Below are 13,190 nucleotides of genomic sequence, written 5' to 3' on the forward strand. Positions count from 1 at the left end.
CCCAATCTTTGGGAATTAAATAACACACCATCCTGTATACAGACTTATGTATTTAGCTCTTTAATTTTGTAATTAAATCTACTTAAATCTCTTGAATCCTTTCTGCACCATTTGCAGCATTTGAAGATGAAACCCTAAACATCAGAATAAAATCTTACTACATGCACAGGATCAACTTTATTCTAGCCCAGTTGTTGCATTTTTAAACTGTTACAGATGATCAAGTTTCAATAAATAAAGCAATTTCCAGGTCCATACTAAATCAGTTAACATAATTTGTATATAAAAACCTATTACATTTTAAAAAATGCTATTACCTTAAACTTTCTGCAGTTTCCTGAACAAATTATATGCCATAGGTTTAATTTAATAAACACAAAATTTAGGCCTCTTGTAAAAATTCAGATAATGAAGGATAATTATCTTCAATTGCCCTTTTCAACAAAAGCATACCCTAGTCAGTCAGTTCCTGTTTAGACCTTATTACTCTTGACAGGATGCTCGTTTTTGTAACACCTTCCAAAAACTAAAGATCTCAGACACTGAGATCTTAATCACTGCATCTAGTTCTGCCACTACTCCATTATAGCTACTAGATATCATTCACCTGTTGACTGATCAACACTGCAACAGTTGGATTCACACTGTAGCAAGTACTTAAAAGTATCTTTTTTTTTAAAAAAAAAAGGAAAGTAGATAATTTTGGCATTATATTGTTTTCAATCACCACTAGGCTTTTATGCAATCAATTTAATATTGTTTACCTAAGCAGTAGCCAAAACATTTCAAATGAAGGTTACTGCTGTTGTTTTTATGTCATCTAAATGGTGAACTGCAAATTCCCTCCTGCATCCTAATATAAATATCTGCCCTATGCATGCATGCACACACAATTGTATGCATGCATGCACAACGTGTATCCAAACACACACTTAGTCCTAAATATGTCATGGGAAGATGCACTTGGCATGTCTGAAATCAATACTCGCTAAGGAATTACACATTTCCCTATTACAAAGAGGTCAACCTACTTAATGTAATATAACTCCCAAATATATACTCCAGTGTTTAACACAGTATCTTTCTTAAACCCTGGAGACTTCCATCTCACCACAGAAAATATGTAACCCAGAAGAAATAATGGTAGTACTGATAGTATTTGGACAAGAAAAAAATCCATTCGAGTACCCAGCTATGTAACTAAGCCTATGTTTTGGTCATCATTAATACTTTCAGTAAAAAAGGTTACTCTCCTGATTTTTGTTGTGCTGTTACTCACAAGGAACTAATCAGACTCTTCACATTTCATGTTAACTCCCAATAAACCACGAATGAAAAGATCTTTCAGAAAATATTTGGCTAAAGTGTGGTCCAAGGTCCAACTGGTTATCCAGTAAAGAGATAGGGAAACACTTGTGTGTCACAAATTGTGCAAGATTAAGAAGGCTGACTTTCATATGAAAATAAGAAGCTAAAGTAGTCATGGGTGGAGTACTCTGAGTACTTGCTTAGAGAGTATTTTTTGAAGATTACACTGTCTAGTACTTACAATTCTGAAATTCCTTTCAAAGCCAATTAGAAATATAAAAGCATGCATGATCTTCTGTAAAAATCTCACAAAATATAGACCAATTTGTGGTAAATTTTCAGGGGCACAGCCCTTAACTTCTTTATGGTACCTCTGCATATTTCTAGTTCCTGATCCACACTGCTCAGTCAGAAGACCATTTCAGTATCACATTAGGGACCACATTTCTAGCATTGGTAAACAGCATGTTTTTACTTTCCTTCTCAGAAATAAGAGAGCCATTTTTACAATAATTTTTTTGTAAATAAATAAATAAATAAATAAATGTAGGAAAATAATCTGAAGCTTGGATGCTGACATAAAAAAAAATTGTCTTGTATGGCTCTTTAGTCTGGCAGAGTTATAAGCAAAAGAAACCCGTGTTGCAATGGAAAGTATTAGGCAACCTATAATGACAGAAATTGCTGCCACTTCTTCTCATAACAGTAATGATAATATCAATTTAGAAAGAAACAGCCTCCCACCCCCCATCAGCTTTGCCCCTTTCTTTTGAAGGGATTTTATTCACTGCATGGTAAAATTAATCCACTGAAAGTAATAATGCTAGCTGGTGGCATTTCTCCTTTGATGAATATAAATCACTTGAAGATATAAATAGGATTTTAAAAGGACGATGACATTTGGCAGATATTTCCTGCAGCTGTATACACATAGAAATTTTCATTTTACCACTAAGAAAGAAAATACTGAACATTTTAAATCTAATGATTTACCAGTAATATATTTTCTCAGAAATGAAACAAAGATACTAACATGGATTGAACAGAAAAGCTGATCATCTCAGTATAGCTGACTATCTCTGTGTAGACAAAAATATGTCTGAATTGCAGACATCTTAAAAAATTACAAAATTAAAATCATTTATATAAATGCTCCTTTCAAAATAACAAAAATCATATAAAAATGGGAAACCTTATTAACACTGAAAAAGAATAATAAAATAAACTATGCAATAAAGTAGTAGAATAAAAAGCAGATAAATCAGACTTTGATTAAATGGCTGATGGTTCAGAACATGTCAGAAAACCTGCCATACCAATGAGGAAGGAAGTACAGTATGAAAGACTCAACAATTCCAATAATTAATTATGGAACTTTCAAAAGCAGCTGAATTAAGAGAAAAAAAAAAATCCCACTAAAGGGACTAAAAAAGTTAATATTTTTTCTAACAGATGTGGTATAATCCAATACCATGCCTGGGCTTGCAGTGGTAAATATTAGGAGGCCAACTTGGAAAAATGGGCAACCACCATCAAAACTACACAGATGAACAGTATTCCAGCTTTACCCACCAAACAATGATATTAGACCAAGGGATTTTGGTATTCCTGGAGAAAAAATAGGGGAGAGGCTCAGTAAGCCCACACTTGACATAGAAATTATGCCTGGAGAAAGAGAGATAAAGAGATAGATGAAGTTATACAGTTGCAGCCTGCTGTTCAACTCACTTCAATGCCTCTGTCATCCTGTTTCTGAAACAACAGAAATCAGAAATTACTGGATATAGTTATTCAGGCTATGCTAGGTTAGAAACTGGATTAGACATAATGACCCTTGTAATTGAAAATAGGTCCAATAAATATCTGATCTGAGCACCTCATTCGAACACCTTTGAATATCCAATCCACTGTTAATGTTCAATTGCATTTAAAATAGTAGTAATAATTCAGTGAAAAATTAATGATACTTACGGACACAAACAGGAGTTTGTCCAGACCATTTGTGATCCTGTAGGCAAATTCTGACAGATGTACCAACAAGTCGAAAGCCAGGATTACACTGGTAGACTACAGTATCGCGATAACTGAAACCATCTCCACTAATATGACCATTTACAATTGGATCCGGAGAACCACAGTGGCCAGCTACAATAAAAGAACAACCCATCAAAAACATATATTCTTAAAAACCTTGCCAACATTTACAAGAATGCTGATAGGAAAACAAAATTTAATCCTTGCTTTCAATAAACAATATATTAGATTCAAATACTGCACTGTACAGAACAAGTTCTGAGGCTAAAAACTACAGGTGATATTTCTGCTTTTTTAGGGTGAAGTGCTATTCAAATAGTTTTAATTTTCCTATGTATAGTTTCTGCAGATTGTGTTGCAGAAATGACAAATTTGTCAGAAGAATGTCTGGAAAATGTAAATTGCAAATGTCTGAAATTACAAATAATTCAGTTTAATTGTTACAAAATTGTCAATTTTAACACAGATTTTTTTTTTCCCCTTTGCCTCAGTAAGGTTGCCTTTTCCCTCAAAGAAGTGTGAATTAAAAGGTCTTTAACTCTCAACTCTCAACTTTAACTCTTTAACTTTTGCCCTCCAGACCAGCACAGCTGCTAGCAAGCTGCCTACCAAGATCAGTACTGGTTTAAGCTAATTTGAATCGTTCTTGGAAATTGTCTTGGAGAATCTTAGCCAAAAACATGTCTAGGCATTGCTCTAATGATTTAATAGGAGAGATGATCAAGTTTCATACTCGTTTGCCTGTCCTGTTGTTATTTTATTAGACCAAAATAGCCCTTGTTATTATATGTGTCCAACAAATAACTGATTTCTCACTAGCAGGTCTTCAGACATCAGTAGGCAGATCCTAAGACTAATCAAATTTAAAAAAACAAAAAAACCCCAAAACTAATTTAAAAAAAAATAAAGAAAACAAATAATTTATGTGGGATCACAGTCAGTCTATTGCCTTCAAGAGCAGAAACACTGAATTATTTCAGATATGTAGATATGTCCCACTTAGCTATGTTAGCTCCTTTACAATGCTTTTTAGGCCCATATTTATGTTTATGTTTATGTTTGTTTATGTTTATGAATTTATAAATAGAAATGTTCTCCAGTCTAACTTAAAGCCTGCAACATAGAAAGCAAGTTTCTACATAGACTTCTTAAAAAAAAATTAAAAAATTCTACAGCTAAGTATATCGTTATATTCAAATATTTCCTAGTGTTCAGCTCCAGTTTCTACAATTAAGTTGATGTTTATTTATTAATGGCTTTTAGTACTGAATCATAAAAAGTGTTATTTGTTTTTATTATTTCCAAATAATAACCACCTTTATGTTATCTTCAGCTGATTCTTGGCTAAACTGACATATTTAATGCCTTTTCTGTGCCTAGAAATTCATATTCATGTCAAAATTATAATAAACTCTTTATATTGTTTTCCAGTTTGGTCAGCACTCTTTGAACTAGCCACCTCCTCCAGCTGTGGCAAGAAAGGCACAGAGGCACAGAAAGGAAGGAATGTGTACCAGCCCTGTTTCCTCCTTAGTTTTATCAGCTGCTGTTAAACAATCCAGAATGCATTACTCCAGGGCAATAGCGCTCTTGGCACTAAGGAAGCCAAGTAATGATTTTATTCTCTCTAGATTCTTCATTCTGTTTGAAAATAGAGTTGCTGAGCAGGAAACTATTTCCCTTTATTGATTAAAGAGGAGAAAAAAGTTCATTTTTTTGGTGACACTGATTAATTACAACTAGTAATAACTTCATCTGAAACTAAGCTAAGTCCTCATTTTGAGATGTGAGGACAGGGACCTGGGGCTCATGACTGCTGCTAGAATGGGTGTGTGTGCTGCTCTGTTTCACGCAGGATGGATACATCTGTTGATGTATCCATCAACAGCAGGCTTGTTTGTAACTTAGCTTCTGTGGGATTGAATATCCTTTCTACTAAAGTCCTTTTAATAATGCTAGACAGTATATTTCATTTATATTTAATGGTTCTTTTAAAACCCTAGAAGAGTAAAACACATGCCACTTGATTACTTGTTTCATACATATAGGATTATTATAATAATCTTAATTGTAAGATCATTGATGTTTTTAAGGAGACATTGTGATATTGTTCTGTAAATTTGTGGAAGAAAGTATGAATGTAAGCTTTTGACATGCAACTTATACAGCTACTCTTCCCCTGACAGGGAGTATGGCAATAGAGAGTAACAAGGACATTGAGAGTATATTTTTCTCCTTGAAATGGTTCATGGAATAATTTACCTTATTGTTCTCAGCCCGAATCAGTAATATGATCCCCCTTACCATTTTCTCTCTTCCAGCCTTGCTCAGCCTCTCCTCATCTATGACATACTCCAGCCCTTAGCCCCTTAATGGGCCCCAGACTTGCTTCAGTTTCCAGTATCTCTTGTATGGTGGAGGACACAAAAACTACACACAGTTTTCCACGAGTACTGAAGAGGAAATAATAACTGTGACCCGCTGACTACACTGCTGCTCATACAGTCCAGCCTGTGATCTGCTTTACTGCAAGGCCACACTTTTAACTCTTGTTCAGCCTCTCCACTAGGTCACCTGGGTTGCTTTCTGTAAAGCTTCTTTCTACACAGTCAGTTCCAAGCTGATACCCATGAATGGCATTATTCCAGGAAAAGTGCCAGATTTTGTATTTGTCTTTGTTGAACTTTATGAGCTTCCTGTTGGCCCATTCCTCCCTATTCTCAAGGTCCCTCTGTCTAGCAATACTGCAATCCAGCACATCAACTGTTCTCGCATCATTTAGTGTCATCCTCAAACTTGCTGAGGCTGCACCCCAACCTGTTATCCAAGTCACTGACCGAAGCTGGATAGTATTGGTCTCAGTATTCATCCTCAGTATCCACTGGCTACTAGTCATACTTTCAATCATGAAACACTACCCTCAGAGTTTGGTGGTTCAATTAGTTTTCCACCCATTTTGTAGTCCCCCCATCCAGTCCCTGTCCTCTCAATTTGGCTGCAAGGATACTATGGGAGACTGTTTCAAAAGTTTTGCTACAACACAAAATGAAAGAAATCTACTGCTGAAATCTACTGAAATCTACATCCGATGAGACAGTCATTAGAAGGCAGTAAGATTATTAAGGTTTGCTTTTGATTGTTCCATCCTGTCCCCAATTATTTTCTTGTTTTCCGTATGCCTGGAAATGGACTTAGTTCCTATTACTGTCTCCCTAATTTTTTCCAGGGACTGAGGTGAAATAGCTAGCCTCTTGCCTTCTTTGGAAATCTGATGTTATACTTGGGGTTTTTTTTCAGTAATTGCAGTAGTTCCCACCTTTCAAGTATGGTAGAAAGCGGCCTTACAATGACATATGCCATCACCTCAGACTTATCCTGTCAAATCACAGATATTAGTTCAGTTTGAGTAGTTCCTTAATTGATTCCCTCTACTGCTTTATCATCTCTCCCCCCCAGCTGTACTACTAGGAGTAAAAAATTCTGGCTAATTTACAGCCTAGATGAACCATGTACAGGAGCAGAGGTATACCTCAGTTTTAATCAGAATTTCTTCTCCTAAAGAAAATAATTCTGCATGGGCCTAAATAGTCAGGCATTGGGACAATTCTGAAAATTGTCATTCAGGCAACTGGGACAATTGCAGATTTTGGGAAAGGAAATCTATGAAACAGATGCAAAATGGGAAGAAAAAAGCTGTATTTATACAAAATAGAATGGAATACATTTGATTTTTTTAAATTTTTCTAGACCTAAATAGTGAAGAATTGAAAACCAGTTGCTGCACTGATGCCAAACACAGGGAACCACCGGAAATGTCAAGACAAAAGATAGCTGAGATGTGCCAACTGGCATAATGCAAAATACAAAATATTATGTACTTTCTCTTAAATGGGGATTTAACAAGTTGCTGGACTTATTATGTGAGTCATTTCATTTACAGATCATTTCAGCTAGTGGATTTAATTAATTTTCTGTGAGTTTTGACTCATTTAGATTAAATATTCCAATCACTCAAGAACTGAAAGAGCACTGCAATAACACAAAATGTATGTAATTTTCCCATCAAGTAAAATTAGATTAAAAGAATATTAAGGAGGCTGCTAGATTTTTTAATAAAATATGCTTTCAAGAATTAAGGAAATTGTTCACATGGCTCAAGGCTGGTTCAGTAGTTTTATTCTAAAAGACCTGGAAAGCAAGATACAAATAATTTTATTTTATTTTAATAAGAATTTTAAATATCAGAAAATATCACCATATCATATTGCAGTTTACCTATGAGTTATCAATTACAGGATGAGATATTTTTACACAAGCACAGTCAGCAGCAGCATTATTTCACACTGACAAATGTAGAGAATTATATACATTATAGAATTACATAAGATATGGAATTCTTACTTTTTTTGGAAAAAAAATATGCTAAAATTAATGAAAATGGAATGGAGTAGATTATATTTAAGTTTAGATTTTAAAGTATGTCCTTGACTTGTTTATGCATAGTTTTGCACCTGAAAGTTATAAAAAGTCAGGAAAAAAAATCTGTTCAGGAAAACACTTCTGTCCATCATTAAATGTCACCAATAATAGAAATGGAGTTAAGCAAACCCTTAAATGCTCCCTATTTAATCTATTCCCTACATGTATGTATTGTCACTCACACACACAAGGCACGCACACAAACATATGTTTTGTGACTTACAGGTGCAATTATTCTTCAAAGAAAAAAAGGGAAGAGATATTCATATGAGCAGTGTGAGTAATTGAGAGAAATAGAAAAAAATCTTGCCTAACGATTCATATTTAGCCTTTTATAACTAAGAAAAAATATATGTAATACTAACTACCTAAAGACTTAGGTCTCATATTTAGTCTTGGACTCATTAACTACAGTCATTTGTTTTAGCTTTCTTTTGAGACAAATAATAAGGATTTGACAAACCCTTTCCTGAGATACAGAAATTAGCGTACTCAGCTGGCCTGAAATCATAAATTGATTCTACACAGAACAGTGGATAACATAAAGTGATACTTATTTTCATCTATAGCTGTCCTGAATTACATTCATGCAGGTACAGTGTAGGTAAAAAGCATCTCTGACTTATTATTATTCCTTTGAAATGGAAAGGCTCATTCAGAGCTCCCTGGGTGTTTGCCTCCTGATTTTCACAGGCTTCAGGTAAGTCCTAAAGGCACCTCTGAAATAAATTTGGTGCATGCTGTCCTTGAAATTTAGGAATACACAACTGGTGGCATCCACATCATCTAGCTTTAAAATTTACAAATTTACTTTTCCTGAATTGCTCTCTGGAGGAGCCTGCATAGTTCCATTGACCTTGTTGGGAATTTAGGATCTTAGACTGTACTCTAAATTGCATCTAAATTAGGCGCCTAAAGTACATGGTGTGAATATTCCTTATGTGAGAGAATGTAGAGAGGCAGAAAGAGGTTTAGTAGCAAAAATACAACCTTCTGCAGCATGCGATAACTCAAATATAGACTTTCACACTCGGAGCTGTGCGGTATTTTTGGCACTATAGAGCTTGTTTGATTTTGAAATAGCAAAGACTAAGTAGTGATTAACAACCTTGCAGCTCTAAATGTGATCTTTTTTGTCTAGTGAGGTAGATCCATGCATTTAACAGTTCTAAGCATAGGGCTGCATTCAGCAATGCAATCAATCTGATACATCAAATAGAAACCAAAGTCCGTCAAATTTTTTAGAAAAAGAATTGGGAAGTATCATAAGACAAGCATTGCTCTTACTGCAGTAAGAGTTCCTGCAGGAGGAAACTGAAATGGATTTGTAGAAAACTGAAAAGACAAAATCCAACAGGAAATCACTCCTGGAGAAGAAAAGGATGAATTCATATAAATGAAATTCAAGCTGTATATAGAGACAGTCTTTCCTAACTATGAGATCTAGTAAACTTATTAGCTGTTTCTCAAAGAGTTAAAAGCTTCACTGTGTGTAGTTTTTAAACTGACTTTGAGAATAAACTGCTATTGTTCACTATGTAAGTCCTGTACTGATCAGTTCTTCTCCATCCCTACACTATTTGAATCTAAATTTATGGCTACCATAGAGAGTTAATCTTCTGGGGTGTTCAGTGGTAAAATATATTTCTCAGTAGTCAGAACAGAAGAAAAAAATCTTTTCCAGCCTTCCATGGGCAAGAGTTATTTATAACACAAACAGAATCCATTGAAATTTGTATATTATTTAGTTTGTATATGTTGGCAGCCAAATTATCCTGTGTGTATAGCCTTTCAAAAAACAAAAGCAGTACATAAGTGCTAAATACTATTATTATTGATCAGATGATGAAGTGGTATTTCAGGTTAGTTAAAATGAATGAATGCTAACACATATCATTATGCTTGAAATTATTATATGCAGGTGTCAGGCACTACACTGGCAATGAATGGTATAACATGCTGCAAAAAAATGAGGGGTAGTGGCTCTTTTTTTACAATATAGCTTGCATGTTTGCCACAGAAGAAGGGGCTGAGGAAGATACTCCTGCACATGCAAATTTAGGGCTGTTGGATCTTCACAGTTGCAGTTCCAGCATCTTGTTGGTCAGCCTCAGTCCAAGGATAACCTGACACCATCAGGAAGCTGATGTGTCTTCACATACAAACCTCTTACCTAGTTCCATTGTGGAACTGATGAACTTATGTATGTGAAAAAGTAATGCTGAAGTATAGCATTCCCCTAACCAGCACCTCAGTGGACTTCTTTTTTCTAGGTGAAAAAAGATTTATTTTACTCCTTTACTGCTCTAAATATCAAAAGAAGTAGTAATTAAAGTATACTCCATTTATGCCAGTATTTCTTACCTCAAGATGACATTATTCTTAATACAATATATTTTAAATTGAAAAATAAAGTGTATGGAATTGAAAATATACGAAGCCAGAGAAGTGTTTTTCCTTTTCACAAAATTTGCCAGAAACAACTACATCTTGCAGGGAACTCACTAATAATGAACTGCCATTTAGAAGATAGGTTAGCTCTGTGAGACAATGGTCACTAGTTCTGAACACTCCATATCTTAAGAGATGACATACTGTAAAACTATCTTCACAAAAATTGTACTACAAACATTACTGTTGCAAAATGAAAGAATCAATCAGGAATATATGATCAAAGATTACAAAACCTTAATTCAGATCTGAATTACATGATCTCATGCTATTTTTTTCTGAAAAGATTCTGTCTTCATTTTCCTTGCTGCTGCAGCCTAGTGTCTGAATTTGAAAGAAGAAAAGGCAATCAACATAGCAAGCAGGACACAAAGACTGAGATTTTATCCCTGCCTCTGAGAGAAGACTCCCACATTTCTGTATTTCACCTATACCCCATCAAATTGCCTTTTCTATATGGATGAAGAATAGAGTTAATATGCAGCTGATAACTCCACATTCTTTTTCATCAAGATTAAATTATCATGCTTTTGTCTGTTAGTGCATTACTATCTTGTGGCTTGCAACCTGTTTCAAAATATTTTCTCTAGAAGTATATTCAGGCATTAAAGATCCCCAGCAATGCAGGATGTTGTCACTAGTACTCTGTTAAAAATCATGCTTATCTAATGATACTTGCTATTTAATTTTCTTAATAACCTGCTAAGATGAAATTTATGATACTTGAAAATTGTTTTTTTGAAGACATGATTGAGTTTCTATGTGGTCTCATCACACCTGGTTATTGTGATGCAGATGTTCCTCTTTTCTTTTAATATAATATTCTACCAATTCTACCATATGAATGTTGCTGTGTTTTAAAATGCAGCTCTGATTTTCTACATTTTGCTCAGAGGTACTGTAGCCATTTCTTTCAGTTTTGCACCTTGGTGAGAGCATGAACTGAAAGTTCAATAACTGCAAATATCCTTTATGATGGCATAGACTACCTACTTACCACTTATATCTATAAGGTAATGAGCACCAGCAACCTGATATGCCAAAGTTCATATGTATGTCTACCTGAACACAGAGAGACAGTAACAGTATTGATATTTAGAAAGTTAAGAATGAATCCAGGTGTCTAAGAATGCTTGGCAACCTTTTGTTATCAGTTCTTTATGTATATGTAAAACTTCTTTCTCACAGATCCATATTGACACTTGTAACATATTGACTTATTGTAAATGTAGATGTCAGGGTTTTTTTGACTTGGTTCATGGAATTGACAACATCAGGGATTCTTCAGACAGCATGAAGGTATGAAGAAGTGAGGCTTAGAAAAAGTTTTTTTTCAGTTTTGATTTGAATTCATTTCTTCAGACAGGACAAAAGTATGTTGTTCTTCATGACATACCGCAAAATCTGGATATCTATCCACATTCTTTTAATTACATGTTTTCAATATACCAAGGTCGGAGGAAGATAACTGGCATTTTATATTTCACATGCAGAATTTTCATGTTAATCTACTTTTTAAAAACTTAATGTTTCTACAGAGTGGGAGGACAAGGGATATTATAATTTTGAAATGAATCAGCATAATTTATTTAAAAGCTTTAAGCCAAATGTTACTGTTAGACATGCATCTAATTAGTCAAACATTGCTCTAGCCTACCTGAAAATTTTACAAGAAGTGGGTTCTCGATAGAGAATGATTTCTGACAATCATGTTACAGCTACTACCGTTTCATTATAAAACAATGCTTTTACTGTTTAATTGCTGCAAAAAAGCAGGAATATGGATTATTCTGGATAATGATATCTTAGTTACTGTACTTGGTTTTGTTTTTTTTAAAAAATAATTAATTATTTCCTCTGTAAAACAATTCAATTCTTGCATATGATAGGTGGTCAAACTGTTTTAGTTAATATGTACTAGATAGGCATGGAATACTACATGTTCTGCTAAAAGGATGTGGCTAGGCAGCAGAGAAGAAATCTGCTTTTTAAGTGAAGTTGAACTCTGGATAAGAAAGAAGAGATTCCTCCTTTTCTGAGAGCAACTGAGTACATTCAGCTGTGGGGCAAGAAGAAAATCTGCAAAATGAAGGTAGACAAAGCAAATAAAAGATTCCAGAAATAAATATATTGTCCACAGGCAAGAATACACCCACTGCTGAGCCCCAAAGGAGACTAAAAAAGAAAACTGTTTTCTTATGTCTATATTAGGAATGCAAACCAATATGAGTGGATCTGAAGAATGAAAGAGTTGGGGTGAGAACTTAAGGTCCAAACTATATACATCTCAAGGTTTGGAAGGGTGTTGGTTTTGCTTTACTTTGGACTGTCTCCCCTTAACTGAATGCTCAATATGCTGAAAGCTCATTTGTAGTTGGAATGCACTGGGAATACTCCTGAACTGATGCTCATCTTCCAGCTTAGTTTAATCACACACCCTGTGAATGTTCCACAAACCAAATCAAAGTACTGCAAAAGTGGGCAATTGAGTCACTTAAAAAACCCTCCTGGTCCAAAAAGCATTCTAACAACATCAAATACAATTTAATTTCTAATTAAATGTTATATGCTAGTAGAGTAGTATAAAATCATATCCAGTATGCAATATTTCTGCATTTAAGATACCTTTATTTTTCATTGACTTAAAAATGTTGTTGCTTGATAAGAGCTGAATTCCAGTACTTGATACTGTGCTTGATTAAAACAAAACAAAACATAAGAAAAAACAGAAATTTGTTTTTTACCTAGGCATTGGGTTTCAGTACCACTCCAGAGACCATTTGCCAAGCATTCTCTCACGTGAGAACCAACTAATGTGTATCCTGTGTTACAGGTGAATATTGCAGTAGCTCCATACACTGTTAAGGTTCCAATCTTATTTCCATTTGGTGGAGATGGAAGACCACCACAGGAGATAA

General features: G+C 34.6%; 1 protein-coding gene across 1 annotated transcript in view; it reads right to left on the reverse strand.

Annotated features, from left to right (window-relative positions):
* Positions 1-13,190, reverse strand: part of CSMD1 (CUB and Sushi multiple domains 1) — a 1,308,402-nt gene that overhangs the window by 64,136 nt on the left and 1,231,076 nt on the right. The window contains exons 52-53 of the mRNA XM_072855145.1: positions 13,017-13,190; positions 3,280-3,453 (exon numbers count right to left, since the gene is read on the reverse strand). Coding sequence (XP_072711246.1) covers positions 3,280-3,453; positions 13,017-13,190 — 348 coding nt within the window. The remainder of the gene's footprint in view (positions 1-3,279; positions 3,454-13,016) is intronic.

Source organism: Ciconia boyciana, chromosome 3 (assembly GCF_034638445.1).
Source record: "Ciconia boyciana chromosome 3, ASM3463844v1, whole genome shotgun sequence".
In the NCBI taxonomy this organism is placed as follows: domain Eukaryota; kingdom Metazoa; phylum Chordata; class Aves; order Ciconiiformes; family Ciconiidae; genus Ciconia; species Ciconia boyciana.